We start from the raw sequence: 19,619 nt of genomic DNA on the forward strand, positions 1-19,619 counted from the left end.
TGGGTTTCACTTTTACGGCATTCACTGTGCAGCCAAAATAACAATACCTCAGTACAGGGGGCTTGAACCTGCACTCATAAGATTACTTGTGCCATAGACTGCATTACAATTGTATTGCTATCTGTGGTGGAATCGCAGGTAAACCTCCATAACTAAATACTGTACCTATGACAGGCCAAAGAGCCTTCATCCCAGCTGGATGTGGACAGCCCTCCGATCTCACCACTTGGGAGTCATCCATGACCAATAAAGGTACTGTAAAAGTGAGAACCATCACTGGAGGTCACCGTAGTGGGGATTGGGGCACAGAATAAATGAAAGCCAATTGAAGAGGGCTGTGATCATGGACATTAAAATGGTGAAGACCCCACTGTTATGGTGCCATCTTTGCTTCTGAGCAGGTACCATACTTAAACTGCTGACATCTGTAATAATACTATGGAGGATGTCGGCACTCGGCAAGGGATTAAAGTGTACAAATACACTGAATAACCACTTTATTACAGATACCTGCCATGTCAGGATTGCAATTTACTTACATGGAAATCAGACATATCACCCGGGGAGCAGCATAAAATCAAGTGAGCAAGTTTTCTATGGATCAGTTTCAATGTGAACCCATTTTAGAATGGGAAAATCAAGCAGTCTTAGCTATATCGAACAAAGCCTGGTCATTGGTGCTAGACAAATTGCGGCAACAAATTCACAAATTTTCAACCTCGTGGTTTTTTTTATTCAACTATTTTGAGAGTATTTTGAAAAAAAAAAATTTTGATTGAGAAAAACATCCAGTGACATGGGATCCTGTGGACATAACTAGTGGTGGATGAAAAGAACAAGTCTGAGTGTGCAACATATTATTCCTTAGTATAGAAGGGAAACAGAAAGGCCAGCGGTGATTCCACCTACGTGTCTAATATTGTAGAGGGCATGTGAATATTTGTAGCCTTGATATGGCCATAAGGAGGCCTTGGACTTGTGGCATACTGGATATTCTGAATCTGCAGTTCACAGAGCCTGAATATACGAATTGAGTATTCATTTAAATAAATAATACATAAAAGAATCACTTTAAAGGGGTTGTCCCATAACAAGGATCCTATCTATACTGCTAGTTTATGTGGATATAACACTTTTCCTAAATACATTACTTTATCAAAACTGCTATGTTTGGCTGTTTTCTTAATTTATTCACTTCATTGTTGACACTGGCCCTTGGGATTATCTGCTCATTTGTCAAGTGATGTAGCTGCCTGCTCTCAGGGGGGGAGAGACTGACAAGCATATAGGGGAGGGGGGGGGGGGGTGAGAACTCCGGGATTACTGTGCTGTCAATCTTCAGCTTTTCCACTTATCAGCCGGTTTAATTGAATTTGGCTGATAAGGGCTGAGATAAGGAGTCTGTTACCTCTGTATGTAATGCAAGCTGACTCAAATTCAAGTGAAACCCCGCCCACCAATGTGCGAGAAATCCAGGAAGTGAAGAGAGTACATAGCCTTCAGGCTGCAGAACAAGAGTTATGGGAATACCCCTTTAAGGTCTGTTCACATGAAGGAATTTGCCATGGAATTGGGGGCGGATTCCACCCCCAAATCCAGAGCAGATTCCTCCCAGAATCTGCCTCCCATTGTTTTCAATGGGAGACAGAGATCGCAGCAGGTCGCAGAAAAAGAAGCATCCTGCTCTATCTTGCCGTGGGTCGGCGGCTCGAGACTCCCTTCTGATTAGGCTCATTCATCCAAGTCTAATCAGGAGTGGGATGCTATGATGGAAGGCTGATGCATCGGCATCCTGTCGCGGCTAGACCGCAGCAAAAATACCGGATGTGTTTTCCATCTTTCTGGAAATAATAGTGTCAAATAAAATAAGAGAATCTCCTCTTTTATATGACACCAAAAGTAAATTTCTAGATTATATAACACCGGAGAATTAACTATTGACCCTCCCCTACCCCTTTCTGTAAATGTACTCCAAGCCGGTACTCCATACACAGTAATGTCCAGTGAAAGGCAGGAACAGCTCTCAATACAGAAGCAAGGGAAAGAATAAAGAAATGCAGGATTTCACAGAAAGGAGACACAGTTTGTTAACAAAGTAGATTACAAAATTAATTAATGACACATGTCCAACAGTTTAGTTACACATTAAGCTGCACAGTGAATAACAATGCCAAAATTGCTGTTTTTTTTTTAAATCTCTTTCTAGAAAGAACTAATAAGAGTTAATCAATGCCAAAATTGTGGGATTAACCAGTAGAAAAAAAAAAACTAGCAAAAAAATCATGCACTTATATACGGTAATTACATTGACAAAAATTAGAAAAGTGAGAAAAATATTTTTTTAAAAAAGCTATAGGGCTGACAATGTGATGATAAAAAAATAGAAAAAAAATGGTTTGGTCATTAAAGCTTAAAAGAGGCCTGTAACTAAAGGAATAAAATGGGACAAAATGTTGGCATATAACAAGCTACCGTAACCAACAGGCAATATACAATTCGACAAACATGTCTAATAGCTCTATCAAATTGCTCCAAATTGTATGTAAGCTACTGTCATAAACCACTGCCTGGTCTAAGTTTACGTTGTCTAAATGTTAGTAAATCTGACCTAAAATATGAACTAAAAAGACAATTTCTTATGCAGATTATGCAATGAAACCTCTGAAATGTTGTCTCCTAGGTTGTCGGTAACACCACATCTGGAACTTTCAGCTACTCCACCAACAAGAGCCTGGCCTTTGCCTACGTCCCTATACAACTTAGTGCAGCCGGACAAAAACTGGAGGTGGAACTTCTTGGCAAACACTACCCGGCCACAGTAATACAAGAACCACTGGTACTGACTGAACCAACCAGGAACCGCATGCAGAAGAAAGGGGAAGGAACCAAACTGTAACTACAAGTGACTCTGCCATCGAGGAGACCTCACTGTGAAGTGGCTTCTACTGAACCTGCCATGTTTCTTTAATGAAGACCTCACACTGATACAATGGACGTCTGCCTTACAGATGCAGAAGTGATACAAGGGATCAGGGACAACAGGCTTTGGCCACCCTGGTCATAAGAATATAGATTGTATAGCTATGTCTGCTATGGACTGTTCTGTATTAGCTTTTAGGATTATTCATGAATAGAGATGAGCGAACAGTGTTCTATCGAACTCATGTTCGATCGGATATTAGGCTGTTCGGCATGTTCGAATCGAATCGAACACCGCGTGGTAAAGTGCGCCATTACTCGATTCCCCTCCCACCTTCCCTGGCGCCTTTTTTGCTCCAATAACAGCGCAGGGTAGGTGGGACAGGAACTACGACACCGGTGACGTTGAAAAAAGTAGGCAAAACCCATTGGCTGCCGAAAACATGTGACCTCTAATTTAAAAGAACAGCGCCGCCCAGGTTCGCGTCATTCTGAGCTTGCAATTCACCGAGGACAGAGGTTTCCGTCCAGCTAGCTAGGGCTTAGATTCTGGGTAGGCAGGGACAGGCTAGGATAGGAAGGAGAAGACAACCAACAGCTCTTATAAGAGCTAAATTCCAGGGAGAAGCTTGTCAGTGTAACGTGGCACTGACGGGCTCAATCGCCGCAACCCAGCTTTCCCAGGATCCTGAATGGAATACACTGTCAGTGTATTCCCGTATACCCGATATATACCCCGATACCCGTTCCAACGGTGTGCCCCCCCACCTTCACCCCAGAAATACCCTGCAAGTCCCCTAGCAATAGAATTGGGGCTATATACACCCACAATTTTTACTACTGGTATACAGTGCCATTGTCTGACTGGGAATTCAAAGAATATATTGGGAATACAAATACCCTCATTTCTTGCTACTGCCATATAGTGCCAGTGTCTGACTGGGAATTCAAAGAATATATTGGGGTTACGTGCACCCACAATTTTTACTACTGGTATACAGTGCCATTGTCTGACTGGGAATTCAAAGAATATATTGGGAATACAAATACCCTCATTTCTTGCTACTGCCATATAGTGCCAGTGTCTGACTGGGAATTCAAAGAATATATTGGGGTTACGTGCACCCACAATTTTTACTACTGGTATACAGTGCCATTGTCTGACTGGGAATTCAAAGAATATATTGGGGTTATAAATACCCTCATTTCTTGCTACTGCCATATAGTGCCAGTTTCTGACTGGTAATTCAAAGAATATATTGGGGTTACGTGCACCCACAATTTTTACTACTGGTATACAGTGCCATTGTCTGACTGGGAATTCAAAGAGTATATTGGGAATACAAATACCCTCATTTCTTGCTACTGCCATATAGTGCCAGTTTCTGACTGGTAATTCAAAGAATATATTGGGGTTACGTGCACCCACAATTTTTACTACTGGTATACAGTGCCATTGTCTGACTGGGAATTCAAAGAATATATTGGGGTTATAAATACCCTCATTTCTTGCTACTGCCATATAGTGCCAGTTTCTGACTGGTAATTCAAAGAATATATTGGGGTTACGTGCACCCACAATTTTTACTACTGGTATACAGTGCCATTGTTTGACTGGGAATTCAAAGAGTATATTGGGAATACAAATACCCTCATTTCTTGCTACTGCCATATAGTGCCAGTTTCTGACTGGTAATTCAAAGAATATATTGGGGTTACGTGCACCCACAATTTTTACTACTGGTATACAGTGCCATTGTCTGACTGGGAATTCAAAGAATATATTGGGGTTATAAATACCCTCATTTCTTGCTACTGCCATATAGTGCCAGTTTCTGACTGGTAATTCAAAGAATATATTGGGGTTACGTGCACCCACAATTTTTACTACTGGTATACAGTGCCATTGTCTGACTGGGAATTCAAAGAGTATATTGGGAATACAAATACCCTCATTTCTTGCTACTGCCATATAGTGCCAGTTTCTGACTGGGAATTCAAAGAATATATTGGGGTTACGTGCACCCACAATTTTTACTACTGGTATACAGTGCCATTGTCTGACTGGGAATTTAAAGAGTATATTGGGAATACAAATACCCTCATTTCTTGCTACTGCCATATAGTGCCAGTGTCTGACTGGGAATTCAAAGAATATATTGGGGTTACGTGCACCCACAATTTTTACTACTGGTATACAGTGCCAATTTCTAACTAGGAATTCAAAATGCGCAAGGCTCCCGGAAAGGGACGTGGACGAGGCCGTGGGCGAGGTCGGGGGAATGGTTCTGGGGAGCAAGGTAGCAGTGAAGCCACAGGGCGTCCCGTGCCTACTCCTGTGGGGCAGCAAGCATTGCGCCACTCCACAGTGCCAGGGTTGCTTGCCACATTAACTAAACTGCAGGGAACAAACCTTAGTAGGCCCGAGAACCAGGAACAGGTCTTGCAATGGCTGTCAGAGAACGCTTACAGCACATTGTCCAGCAGCCAGTCAGACTCTGCCTCCTCTCCTCCTATTACCCAACAGTCTTGTCTTCCTTCCTCCCAAAATTCCGAAGCTTTACAGAACAATAATCCAAACTGTCCCTGCTCCCCAGAGCTGTTCTCCGCTCCTTTCATTGTCCCTCAACCTGCCTCTCCACGTCACGATTCCACGAACCTAACAGAGGAGCATCTGTGTCCAGATGCTCAAACACTAGAGTCTCCTCCATCTCCGTTCGATTTGGTGGTGGATGACCAGCAACCCACCCTCATCGACGATGATGTGACGCAGTTGCCGTCAGGGCATCCAGTTGACCGGCGCATTGTGCGGGAGGAGGAGATGAGACAGGAGTTGGAAGAGGAAGTGGTGGATGATGAGGACACTGACCCGACCTGGACAGGGGGGATGTCAAGCGGGGAAAGTAGTGTGGATGTTGAGGCAGGTGCAGCACCAAAAAGGGTAGCTAGAGGCAGAGGCAGAGGTCAGCAGCTTAGGCGAAGCCAGGCCACACCCGGAATCTCCCAAGATGTTCCAGTTCGTACCCAGCCCCGAAAAACTCCCACCTCGAGGGCACGTTTCTCGAAGGTGTGGAGTTTTTTCAAGGAATGCGCCGAGGACAGATATAGTGTTGTCTGCACAATTTGCCTCTCGAAATTGATTAGGGGCTCTGAGAAGAGCAACCTGTCCACCACTTCAATGCGCCGTCATTTGGAATCCAAGCACTGGAATCAGTGGCAGGCAGCAACGGCAGGACAAAGGCCGCCTGCCGTTCACGCCACTGCCTCTGCCACTGCCTCTGCCTCTGCCACTGCCACTGCTGACTGTGCTGGCGATGCACTCCAGAGGACGAGCCAGGACACCACTTCATCTGCCTCCGCCACTTTGTTGACTTCTACCTCATCCTCCCCTGGTCCTGTCTTATCTCCTTCTCCTGCACCATCAAAGGCACCATCAGGCGTTTCTTTACAACAACCCACCATCTCTCAGACATTGGAGCGGCGGCAGAAATACACTGCTAACCACCCACACGCGCAAGCCTTGAACGCCAACATCGCTAAACTGCTGGCCCAGGAGATGTTGGCGTTCCGGCTTGTTGAAACTCCCGCCTTCCTGGACCTGATGGCAACTGCGGCACCTCGCTATGCCGTCCCTAGCCGTCACTACTTCTCCCGGTGTGCCGTCCCCGCCTTGCACCAGCACGTGTCACTCAACATCAGGCGGGCCCTTAGTTCCGCGCTTTGCACAAAGGTCCACTTGACCACCGACGCGTGGACAAGTGCATGCGGACAGGGACGCTACATTTCACTGACGGCACACTGGGTGAATGTAGTTGAGGCTGGGACTGCTTCCCAAACTGGCCCGGTGTACCTCGTCTCCCCGCCTAACATTCCTGGCAGGGACACGAGAAGAACACCCCCCTCCTCCTCCTCCTCTACCGCCTCCTCCTCCGCCACCGCCTCCTCCTCCGCCACCGCCTCCTCCTCCGCTGTTAGATTGACCCCAGCTACGAGTTGGAAACGTTGCAGCACTGGCGTTGGTAGACGTCAGCAGGCTGTGCTGAAGCTGATCAGCTTGGGGGACAGACAGCACACTGCCTCCGAGGTGAGGGATGCCCTCCTCGATGAGACGGCAATATGGTTTGAGCCGCTGCACCTGGGCCCAGGCATGGTCGTTTGTGATAACGGCCGGAACCTGGTAGCAGCTCTGGAGCTTGCCGGACTCCAACATGTTCCATGCCTGGCCCACGTCTTCAACCTAGTGGTGCAACGTTTCCTAAAGAGCTACCCCAATGTTCCAGAGCTACTGGTGAAAGTGCGGCGCATGTGCGCCCACTTTCGCAAGTCGACAGTAGCCGCTGCTAGCTTAAAATCTCTCCAGCAACGCCTGCATGTGCCACAACACCGGCTTTTGTGCGACGTCCCCACACGCTGGAACTCAACGTTTCAGATGTTGAATAGAGTGGTTGAGCAGCAGAGACCTTTGATGGAATACCAGCTACAAAACCCTAGGGTGCCACAAAGTCAGCTGCCTCAGTTTCACATCCATGAGTGGCCATGGATGAGAGACCTTTGTGACATCCTACGGGTCTTTGAGGAGTCCACAAGGAGGGTGAGCTCTGAGGATGCGATGGTGAGCCTTACAATCCCGCTCTTGTGTGTTCTGAGAGAATCCCTGATTGACATCAGGGATAACTCAGATCACACAGAGGAGTTAGGGATAGCATCCGATCCGTCACAGCTGGAGAGTAGGTCCACACATCTGTCCGCTTCACTGCGTTTAATGGAGGAGGAGGAGGAGGAAGAAGAGTTGTCCGATGATGTGATGGTGATACAGGAGGCTTCCGGGCAACTTCGAATCGTCCCATTGTTGCAGCGCGGATGGGTAGACATGGAGGATGAGGAGGAAATGGAGATTGAACTTTCCGGTGGGGCCAGAGGAGTCATGCCAACTAACACTGTGGCAGACATGGCTGAGTTCATGTTGGGGTGCTTTACAACCGACAAGCGTATTGTCAAAATCATGGAGGACAACCAGTACTGGATCTTTGCTATCCTTGACCCCCGGTATAAAAACAACATCTCGTCTTTTATTCCGGTAGAGGGGAGGGCCAATCGCATCAATGCTTGCCACAGGCAATTGGTGCAGAATATGATGGAGATGTTTCCAGCATGTGACGTTGGCGGCAGGGAGGGCAGTTCCTCCAGTAGGCAACCAAGTTCTCACCGGTCCACACAAACGAGGGGCACACTGTCTAAGGTCTGGGACACCTTGATGGCACCCCCTCGCCAAAGTGCCGCCACGGAGGGTCCTAGTGTCACCAGGCGTGAGAAGTATAGGCGCATGTTGCGGGAATACCTTTCCGACCACAGCCCTGTCCTCTCCGACCCCTCTGCGCCCTACACGTATTGGGTGTCGAAGTTGGACCTGTGGCTTGAACTTGCCCTATATGCCTTGGAGGTGCTGTCCTGTCCTGCCGCCAGCGTCCTATCTGAGAGGGTGTTCAGTGCAGCCGGTGGCATCATCACTGACAAGCGCACCCGTCTGTCAGCTGAGAGTGCCGACCGGCTCACTTTGATAAAAATGAACCACCACTGGATAGAGCCTTCATTTTTGTGCCCACCTGTGTAAAGCACCCCAACATGAAACTCCATGTCTGTACTCAACCTCTCCAATTCCTCCGCATCCTCATACTCATCCACCATAAGCGTTGCACAATTCTGCTAATACTAGGCTCCCTCCAACATGATTTCCCCCAACTCTGCTGGTTAGAGGCTCCCTCCACCCTGATTTCCACCAACTCTGCTGGTTAGAGGCTCCCTCCACCCTGCTTTCCCACAACTCTGCTGGTTAGAGGCTCCTTCCACCATGAATTTGCCAAAACTGGGCTGTTTAGAGGCTCCCTCCACCATGAATTGGTCCAAACTTGGCTGTTTAGAGGCTCCCTCCACCATGAATTGGTCCAAACTGGGGTGGTTAGAGGCTCCCTCCACCATTAATTGGTCCAAACTGGGCTGGTTAGAGGCTCCCTCCACCATTAATTGGTCCAAACTGGGCTGTTTAGAGGCTCCCTCCACCATTAATTGGTCCAAACTGGGCTGGTTAGAGGCTCCCTCCACCATGAATTGGTCCAAACTGGGTTTTTTAGAGGCTCCCTCCACCATGAATTTGCCCAAACTGGGCTGTTTAGAGGCTCCCTCCACCATGAATTGGTCCAAACTGGGTTTTTTAGAGGCTCCCTCCACCATGAATTGGTCCAAACTGGGCTGGTTAGAGGCTCCCTCCACCATGAATTGGTCCAAACTGGGGTGGTTAGAGGCTCCCTCCACCATTAATTGGTCCAAACTGGGCTGGTTAGAGGCTCCCTCCACCATGAATTGGTCCAAACTGGGCTGGTTAGAGGCTCCCTCCACCATTAATTGGTCCAAACTGGGCTGGTTAGAGGCTCCCTCCACCATGAATTTGCCCAAACTGGGCTGTTTAGAGGCTCCCTCCACCATGAATTTGCCCAAACTGGGCTGGTTAGAGGCTCCCTCCACCATGAATTGGTCCAAACTGGGGTTTTTAGAGGCTCCCTCCACCATGAATTGGTCCAAACTTGGCTGTTTAGAGGCTCCCTCCACCATTAATTGGTCCAAACTGGGCTGGTTAGAGGCTCCCTCCACCATGAATTGGTCCAAACTGGGTTTTTTAGAGGCTCCATCCACCATGAATTTGCCCAAACTGGGCTGTTTAGAGGCTCCCTCCACCATGAATTGGTCCAAACTGGGGTGGTTAGAGGCTCCCTCCACCATTAATTGGTCCAAACTGGGCTGGTTAGAGGCTCCCTCCACCATTAATTGGTCCAAACTGGGCTGGTTAGAGGCTCCCTCCACCATGAATTGGTCCAAACTGGGGTTTTTAGAGGCTCCCTCCACCATGAATTGGTCCAAACTTGGCTGTTTAGAGGCTCCCTCCACCATTAATTGGTCCAAACTGGGCTGGTTAGAGGCTCCCTCCACCATGAATTGGTCCAAACTGGGTTTTTTAGAGGCTCCCTCCACCATGAATTTGCCCAAACTGGGCTGTTTAGAGGCTCCCTCCACCATGAATTGGTCCAAACTGGGGTGGTTAGAGGCTCCCTCCACCATTAATTGGTCCAAACTGGGCTGGTTAGAGGCTCCCTCCACCATTAATTGGTCCAAACTGGGCTGGTTAGAGGCTCCCTCCACCATTAATTGGTCCAAACTGGGCTGGTTAGAGGCTCCCTCCACCATTAATTGGTCCAAACTGGGCTGTTTAGAGGCTCCCTCCACCATTAATTGGTCCAAACTGGGCTGGTTAGAGGCTCCCTCCACCATGAATTGGTCCAAACTGGGTTTTTTAGAGGCTCCCTCCACCATGAATTTGCCCAAACTGGGCTGTTTAGAGGCTCCCTCCACCATGAATTGGTCCAAACTGGGTTTTTTAGAGGCTCCCTCCACCATGAATTGGTCCAAACTGGGCTGGTTAGAGGCTCCCTCCACCATGAATTGGTCCAAACTGGGGTGGTTAGAGGCTCCCTCCACCATTAATTGGTCCAAACTGGGCTGGTTAGAGGCTCCCTCCACCATTAATTGGTCCAAACTGGGCTGGTTAGAGGCTCCCTCCACCATTAATTGGTCCAAACTGGGCTGGTTAGAGGCTCCCTCCACCATGAATTTGCCCAAACTGGGCTGTTTAGAGGCTCCCTCCACCATGAATTTGCCCAAACTGGGCTGGTTAGAGGCTCCCTCCACCATGAATTGGTCCAAACTGGGGTTTTTAGAGGCTCCCTCCACCATGAATTGGTCCAAACTTGGCTGTTTAGAGGCTCCCTCCACCATTAATTGGTCCAAACTGGGCTGGTTAGAGGCTCCCTCCACCATGAATTGGTCCAAACTGGGTTTTTTAGAGGCTCCCTCCACCATGAATTTGCCCAAACTGGGCTGTTTAGAGGCTCCCTCCACCATGAATTGGTCCAAACTGGGGTGGTTAGAGGCTCCCTCCACCATTAATTGGTCCAAACTGGGCTGGTTAGAGGCTCCCTCCACCATTAATTGGTCCAAACTGGGCTGGTTAGAGGCTCCCTCCACCATGAATTTGCCCAAACTGGGCTGGTTAGAGGCTCCCTCCACCATGAATTGGTCCAAACTGGGTTTTTTAGAGGCTCCCTCCACCATGAATTTGCCCAAACTGGGCTGGTTAGAGGCTCCCTCCACCATGAATTGGTCCAAACTGGGGTTTTTAGAGGCTCCCTCCACCATGAATTTGCCCAAACTGGGCTGTTTAGAGGCTCCCTCCACCATGAATTGGTCCAAACTGGGTTTTTTAGAGGCTCCCTCCACCATGAATTGGTCCAAACTGGGCTGGTTAGAGGCTCCCTCCACCATGAATTGGTCCAAACTGGGGTGGTTAGAGGCTCCCTCCACCATTAATTGGTCCAAACTGGGCTGGTTAGAGGCTCCCTCCACCATTAATTGGTCCAAACTGGGCTGGTTAGAGGCTCCCTCCACCATGAATTTGCCCAAACTGGGCTGTTTAGAGGCTCCCTCCACCATGAATTTGCCCAAACTGGGCTGGTTAGAGGCTCCCTCCACCATGAATTGGTCCAAACTGGGGTTTTTAGAGGCTCCCTCCACCATGAATTGGTCCAAACTTGGCTGTTTAGAGGCTCCCTCCACCATTAATTGGTCCAAACTGGGCTGGTTAGAGGCTCCCTCCACCATGAATTGGTCCAAACTGGGTTTTTTAGAGGCTCCCTCCACCATGAATTTGCCCAAACTGGGCTGTTTAGAGGCTCCCTCCACCATGAATTGGTCCAAACTGGGGTGGTTAGAGGCTCCCTCCACCATTAATTGGTCCAAACTGGGCTGGTTAGAGGCTCCCTCCACCATTAATTGGTCCAAACTGGGCTGGTTAGAGGCTCCCTCCACCATGAATTTGCCCAAACTGGGCTGGTTAGAGGCTCCCTCCACCATGAATTGGTCCAAACTGGGTTTTTTAGAGGCTCCCTCCACCATGAATTTGCCCAAACTGGGCTGGTTAGAGGCTCCCTCCACCATGAATTGGTCCAAACTGGGGTTTTTAGAGGCTCCCTCCACCATGAATTTGCCCAAACTCTGCTGGTTAGAGGCTCAATCCACCCTGATTTTCAAAACAAATGTTGGTGCCAACCTCAACTTACTACAAGGGCCAAATTCACTGCTGGTGACAAGCTCTCCTCACTGCAAGTGCCAAATACACATGTTTCAAGGTGTTTTCCTACTGTCAGAGAGGTGGTATTGAGTGTGTAAAGTGTGTAGTTGTTAGGCTGTGATGTTGGGGTAATAGAGGGTCTTTGGTGTGTTAGATGCCCCCAGACATGCTTCCCCTGCTGTCCCAGTGTCATTCCAGGGTGTTGGTATCATTTCCTGGGGTGTCATAGTGGACTTGGTGACCCTCCAGACACGGATTTGGGTTTCCCCCTTAACGAGTATCTGTTCCCCATAGACTATAATGGGGTTCGAAACCCGTTCGAACACACGAACATTGAGCGGCTGTTCGAATCGAATTTCGAACCTCGAACATTTTAGTGTTCGCTCATCTCTATTCATGAACCTTTAGGCCAGGCTCACACAGGGTTTTTTGGACCGCCTCAGTTTCCAGATTAAAAAAAGGTAGCTGCGACTTGATGCCGGTGCAGTGCATTGGCATCCAGTCGCGCACTCCGCTCCAGATTAGGCCCAATGAATGGGCCTAGTCAGGAGGAGGGAGTGTCTTCAGTAGGATTCGTGAGGCAAGACGGCCTGAAGAATGAGCATGTCGCTTCTTTTTTTCCAGGAGTCTGAACAAACGGCTTCTGGAATAAAGAACTGACCAGTTCCCATTGATTTCAATGGGAGCCATCTTTTTGGTCAGGATTTTGAGGCGAATTCGGCCTCACGATCGTGACCAAAAAACTACGTGTGAACTCCGCCTTAGACATAAATGCCTAAGAAGAAATGTTAATAAGTAAAGGAACCCTCTAGGGAAAATAGATGCACTAAACAGGGAAGTGCCAGAGATGGGGAAACTGAGGAGAAAAGAACACCAAAGAGATGTCCTGCACCACCACCTTCAGGCCCGCTACTAAGAGAACTAAGATATGCTTTCCATTTTTCCAGTAGAACCTTTAAAGGAAGACTACTAAGGCCCAAACCAATAATTGGGCCATGTAGGGGCCTTTAATAGGAGCAGAATCATACCTTGTCACAAACCAATGAAGCAATGTGAGAGTCTCTTTTTATGGATATGCAAATCAGCCTGCATGTGCACCGTGGGTGGGGCTTCATTTGACAGAATTTCTTCAGACCGCTGCAAGTGCTCCAGATCTCTTGTGAATCAATTCCCAATGACTCCCATTAGCTGTGATTGACATTTCCAGGCAGTGACTGTATCATTGTCTGTAGGCAAATATGGCAACTTGGTCCCAACCCTGGTGCACATGTAGACTTATTTGCATATTCATATCATGATGAATATCTCTATGGATTCATCGGTTTGTAGCCACATACGTATGTTTTTGGTCTGCCAGGTATTTTGGACATCACAGACACCCTTTAAAGTTGGATATTCCGCTGCAGAAACCACCAAAAATTGGCAGAGAGAAAAGTTTTGCACAGGGGACTTTTATCTCCACTGGTTTCAGATTTGAAATGGCGGAAAGCTGACGGACACCTTGCGGTCTCCATTATAGTCAAATGAGGTCCTCAGGTGTCCGTGTGTAACCGCTAAAACAGGGGTCCATCTCTCCATTGTTTGGGTCCATTGGTGGACCCAAACGACGGAGAGACTGGCGCAGATGTGAACCTAGACTAACACCAGAACCCAGGATATCAACCCAGCCCCATTGAAACAAATGGTGTTTCCCCCTTGTGAATCGGTGTATCCACTGCCATTATAAAAATGTGGCTGTTGCTATTGCTCCAAAGAACTAAGCGGCCACACCCTTATTGCTCCAAGGAGCTCGTTTACATGTTGACAAAAACAGCAATATCTCGGTAATGGAGGCAGTGATTCACAAGGGACAACTCCATTTATTTCAGGTGACTATACTCTAGCTACAGTACCAATGTGGCTATGTTCATATGCCGAGTTCTGGTGGCATATTCCCTATTATATGACATATAAGGAGAGTAATGTGCACTATAAATACTGCTTACACCTAATAAATACAAAAACTCAAGTAATAGAATTTTATTTCTTTATTTGTAACTTATTATTTTTGCTACAGTATTTTTATTACTCTTAAATGGGCATGTAGCCTTACGTGTAGTACACCATGCTGGCTAAAAGGCCATTGGTGACACCAATACTGATACCAATAGATGACACTATGGTACTGCTGTGCTGTCGATCACAATAGCAAGGGATATAACCATAAACCAAGCCCAGAAAGGTAGGGGACCTGCTGGAGAGAACTAGGGTGCTGCAGTATCATGTGGGGAAAGACTGACCACATACCACATAATAAACAAGGGTGCGTTCACACGTAGTAAAGTGGAGCGCAATCGGGCACGTATATGGCGTGTCAAAGTTTGCACGCTCAAAAAGATCCCATTGATTTCAATGGGAGTTACGAGCATATACGCCGCGTTATTTTGCGCTTGTAATTGCACAAAATTACGGGCACAAAATAACGCGGCGTATACGCTCGTAACTCCCATTGAAATCAATGGGATCTTTTTGAGCGCACAAACTCTGACACGCCGTATACGTGCCAGATTGCGCTCCACTTTACTACGTGTGAACGCACCCTAATAATATCCTCTTGCAAAGACAATACACCACTAGTAGCAGAGTTTTGCACTCTTCTCTGTAGAGGTTACTATATTGAACTCTATAGGTGCCAGAGGGGAGTGCTGACCTCTGTTGCCAGTTGTATATTGTGTTTTCAAGTAAGACAGCGGTCGGATTATTAGTCATTCCCCAACCGCTGAGAGGATTGAAGTCATAGCTGCAACATCCTAGGGGGGGTCACACTGCAAATCTGTTCAATTTATAGTAGTGAAGGAGTCGCAGGGCAACACATCGAGGATAGGTCCTCATTAACAAGTAACTGGAATAGTCCTTTGGGCTGGGGCCCTGTGTGGCGTAAATGCTGCGGTTTAACCACCACAGAAAAACATGGTATTTTACAGTCACTGCAAGGTCTAGCAAATCCCATCCCCACCTTGCAGAAAATTACGCGCAGCAGTTACACTGCAATTTCCAAAACCGTTGCGGTTTTGGAAAATGCAGCATGTTAATTATGCCTATGGTACGCTGGCATTTTTTACATGCCGGCTGCTACTTACTCACCATATAGTTATGAGTACTGCAGCTGAGTCCCATCAGTCTATGGGGCATTGCTGCAGCACCCATAACCAATGCAACTGCCTTAGGGATTGGGTAAGGGGCCTAATTCAAAGTTTGCAAAAAGGACCCACAGAACTTTAGTTACACCACTGTCATCTCCAAGACAGAGTTTTCTGGGGGTTAACCCAACAAAATCACCGTTTTTGTGTTCCTGGCCTAAGAAAAATGAAAAAAGTCACTGCAAAGATTTCAATATTCATATACACAAGCATATTCAGAATCATTAGAATTTGATTTCTATCCAAATATTAAAGGGGCTTTAAGGAATAGAAAAACCAGTCTACAGCTTCTCTGTGCTAGTTGCTGTTCAATGTCACTCACTCCAATGGAGCTAAGCTGCAATACATGTACCACACACAACCTGAGGACAGGTACGGCACTGACTTTGGGAGAAAATAATCAAAAATAACCAAAATAGTCTTATACAATCCCTATAATGTTAGGGCTCAGATAGCAGCCAGCTTAAAGCAAAGTTTGCAGATGTGTAATATTAGAAGATGCTGACAAGGAAGTCTCTTGTGTAAATCTTCACCTTCTTTATTGCATCAAGCTCACTTTCTTATCTTTGTAGTTGACAAGAACATATCTATTGTAAGCAGTGAGACAATCTTACATACAAGAGAAGTTACATAGTAGATGAGGTTGGATGAAGACATCAGTCCATCAAGTTCAACCTATAACCCTACAATCCCTACAGTGATCCAGGGGAAGGCAAGAAAAAAACAAAACACATGAGGCTCATGCCAGTTGCCCTATTTCAGGGAAAAAATTCCTTCCTGACTCCAATCTGGCAGTCAGTATAAAAACCCTGGATCAACATGTCCTTAAAATCTAGAACCCATAACCTGTAATATTGTTCTTTTCAAGAAAGCCATCCAGGCCCTCTTTGAACTTGTTTAATGAATCCACCATCACCACTTCCTGGGGCAGAGAGTTCCATGGCCTCGCTGTTCTTACTGTGAAGTATCCCCTTCTACGTTGCTGGTGACACTTTCTTTCCTCCAGATGTAGAGGGTGTCTCCTTGTCACTGTCACTGGCCTAGGAGTAAAAAGATCCTTAGAAAGTTCTTTGTATTGTCCCTTCATGTATTTGTACATTGTTATTAGAGCTCTCCGTAGACTTCTCTTCTCTAAACTGAATAACCCCAAGTTTGTTAATCTATCGTTATACTCCAATCCACCCATTCCCCTAATCATTTTGGTATCCCATCTTTGCACTTTTTCAACTTCACTTATGTCTTTCTTGTGTATTGGGGCCCAAAAATTGCGCATAATATTCTAAGTTACTGTATAGACTTCTATTCCAAGTGGTCATGAAGGGTTACAGCGTTTCTTACACCAGCTCTGTCCTGCGCTATCTGACTGGGCCACATTTCTGGTAGAGGGGATTGCTTAAATCAACATAGCATGGTATTTTATGCAGAAAAGGGAACATGTAAAACCACACAGATAATGTACTGTACATCTTTACATGGTCTCCTATAATGCTCTGCAATCATCATTGGGAGATCATAACGTTTGGTAAAATTATGGGGCTGTAAAATCAGGCTCCACAAATCATTCATTGTCCCCTTCACATGTTTCTGGAACATCTAAGGTATAACAACCATCTGGTGTCATCAAACCAGCGTGGCTTAGAGCTACTTCTAAGGACATTGTCCAAATGACATTTCTGGTATCCACCCTTTAACACACACAACGGTATATCCAGAATAGTCATCTGAAAGTTTAGGTGACCCAAGAGGAACGCAATCCTATTAAATGACAGTGTATTAACTTCTTCATCTCTCCTAGTTCAGCCACAGAACCTTGTAAATACCGTAATAGCAACCTGTCATAGGAATTTAGTTAAACTGAAATATATAGAATTAGCAAGCATGGCTGAGCTAATTAAAAATTAGGTACATATGAGAATTCACATATAAGTTCTTGTGGACTCCAGAAATAGGTCAACTTGTCTCACGCCTTTTTGGTACATAATCAAGCTATGTATGCCGAAAAACGTGGGGCTGCGTCTATGGCTTATGACTCAACGGTCGAAAGAAATCACAGGACAGTGATTGAGGGATATACCCCAAAAAAACACCAAAAGCGCGCTCCCTTCAGTAAAGATAAGTTCTGGTACGCTGATGTATCAAAATAAAAAGGATTTATTTAAGATGACGCGTTTCGGGGTTCTCTGGTACCTCACACGTACCACCCCTTCATCAGATCTCTAGGAGTTCTAGAATGTTTGACCAAATGAATGTATAACACTCATCGAAAACATAACTCTGGGCACGAAGGCGAACATTTAACATGAGCCCCGACTCTCCCCCTGCATAAACACCTACACACACTATTTGCGCCATAGTGGCCCCTGCACTCACTATTATGCCCCATAGTAGCCCCTGAACACAGTATTATGCCACATTGTGGACAACCCATGAACAATTATTATACTCAGAGTATAATGATCGGAGACCCAAGGGAGGATACAAACTTGAAAAACAATGCTACTTACCTCTCCCTGGCTCTGGCGCAATCCCCGCTACTTTCGGCCCTCTTCAATGTTGGACCAGACGTCACGTGAGTCATGCCTGTGTCGCAATGGATAATGACACCAGCCTGACTCATGTGACGTCTGGATGTCACCAAACAGGCCCGCAGACTGCTGAAGCGCAGGATAGGTAAGTAATAGTGTTTTTTATGTTCCCTCACCTCTCCTAGTCCTCTGAGCATTATACTCGGGGGAGGGGGTCTGAAAAGACCCCAGAGTATAATGATAGCAGTGTATGCGGGGTTCGCGGGCCTGCGGCCTTACTTACCGTTTCCTGCTTCTGCTCATACCCGCCTCTACTTCCACAGAAGGGGAAGCACAGGCGGCCGTGAGCAAGAGCGGGAATCGGTAAGTAAATAGGACCCGTTACCTGCTGGGGTTGCATTTCCTGTATGTGATAAATTCGTAAAAATAAAACATTCATAACATCTTATTCCTAAAATTGTCATTTGTCGAAAAAATAAATCACAATGCTAGTGTAAATTTGAAAAAGTTATGACAGTCAAAAATAGATTCTGGTCCAGAAGGGGTTAACTTTATCTTGCAAGGTTACTTTGGTACAAAACAAAAATTCATGGTTGAGAAAATGAAACCCTGCTTGTGCCGCTTGATATTATCTGAGGTTTCCTGCGCAGCTTGTTCTTATCAAGGTCCCTCTGACCGGTGAGGATGATGATGATGAAGTCACAATGGCCGCGCTTTGTTAATTAGCTACATATCACAACACATAATGAGGACTTCTCCTTTCCCAGGTCATAGAGTTGTGTGGTCATAATGCCCTATATCTACAACACTTAGGTCAGCTTCAGAGGTTGTGTTCAGTCTGTAATATACAGGCCATATGTTGGCCATAATTCGTACACCGAATGGTTTGGAGGGACAAAGACCCCCAGCATGATATTCATCTATGATGGTGGGAGTTCCTGCCTCGCTGCTACTGAACATACAATTATGGGCTGGGGCAGCAGCAGATCTGTGGGGAGGCAGGAACTCCTAGCATCATAGATGATGGGAATTCAGATCCCTGCACCGTTTTTGGATTGGGAAATGTGGCCGACACACAGTGGGTATTTTATGGACTGTATTGTGTGTTTGTCTGAAACAGTCCTTATTTCATAGTCACTTCTATCACAACCTTTTGTTACATCACAGTAGCCAGCATGGGACATTTGTTGCTTAATGCTCCTCGACACACTAAGACAACAAACACAGTCACCCACAACTTGCACGGTCTGTAAGCTACCACCTTCCACAGGGCTTTGCCAAGTCCTTACCCAAGATTGGCCTGTGTAGCTATAAAGTTGCTTGTGCTTTGTACATTTTATTGTGCATTTCATGGTGTGTACATTCCTGTATGTGCCAATGACTTATTGTATTGTATGAGAGAACACTGTAGGCTAAGGCTACACGCCAACTTTGGCCATGTCTATCACATATTGAAAGATCGCCATGTTGTCCTGTGACTCCTTCACCAATGTAAGTGAATGAAGGCACACTGTGACCCCGAGGGTAATGCAACTGTAACTTCTAGTCACAAAAAAAATCCAGCACTATCTGTGCAACTAGAAGTTGCAGTTGCAAAACACCCTCGGGATGTGTGACTCCATTGACCTACATTGGAGCTCAATTGTGGATATTCATCCGTATGCTGCAATTCCCAGAGTGAGACAGTTTCGAAGACAAGAGTATGTGCTGAAGATGCTGTACCCACAAGAGCAGGGGTCCTCAAACTTTTTAAACAGTGGGCCGGAGGCAGAGCAGGTCGCACAGATATCGGGAGCGGTGCCCTCCAATAGGTAAAGTGAA

General features: G+C 46.6%; 1 protein-coding gene across 1 annotated transcript in view; it reads left to right on the forward strand.

Moving 5' to 3' along the window:
• The window catches only part of DMGDH (dimethylglycine dehydrogenase), a 60,633-nt gene extending 57,508 nt beyond the window's left edge, over positions 1–3,125 (forward strand). The window contains exon 17 of the mRNA XM_075270108.1: positions 2,681–3,125. Coding sequence (XP_075126209.1) covers positions 2,681–2,896 — 216 coding nt within the window. The 3' untranslated portion in view covers positions 2,897–3,125. The remainder of the gene's footprint in view (positions 1–2,680) is intronic.
• The last annotated feature ends 16,494 nt before the right edge of the window (positions 3,126–19,619 follow it).

Source organism: Leptodactylus fuscus, chromosome 1 (genome assembly GCF_031893055.1).
Source record: "Leptodactylus fuscus isolate aLepFus1 chromosome 1, aLepFus1.hap2, whole genome shotgun sequence".
NCBI classification, from domain to species: Eukaryota; Metazoa; Chordata; class Amphibia; order Anura; family Leptodactylidae; genus Leptodactylus; species Leptodactylus fuscus.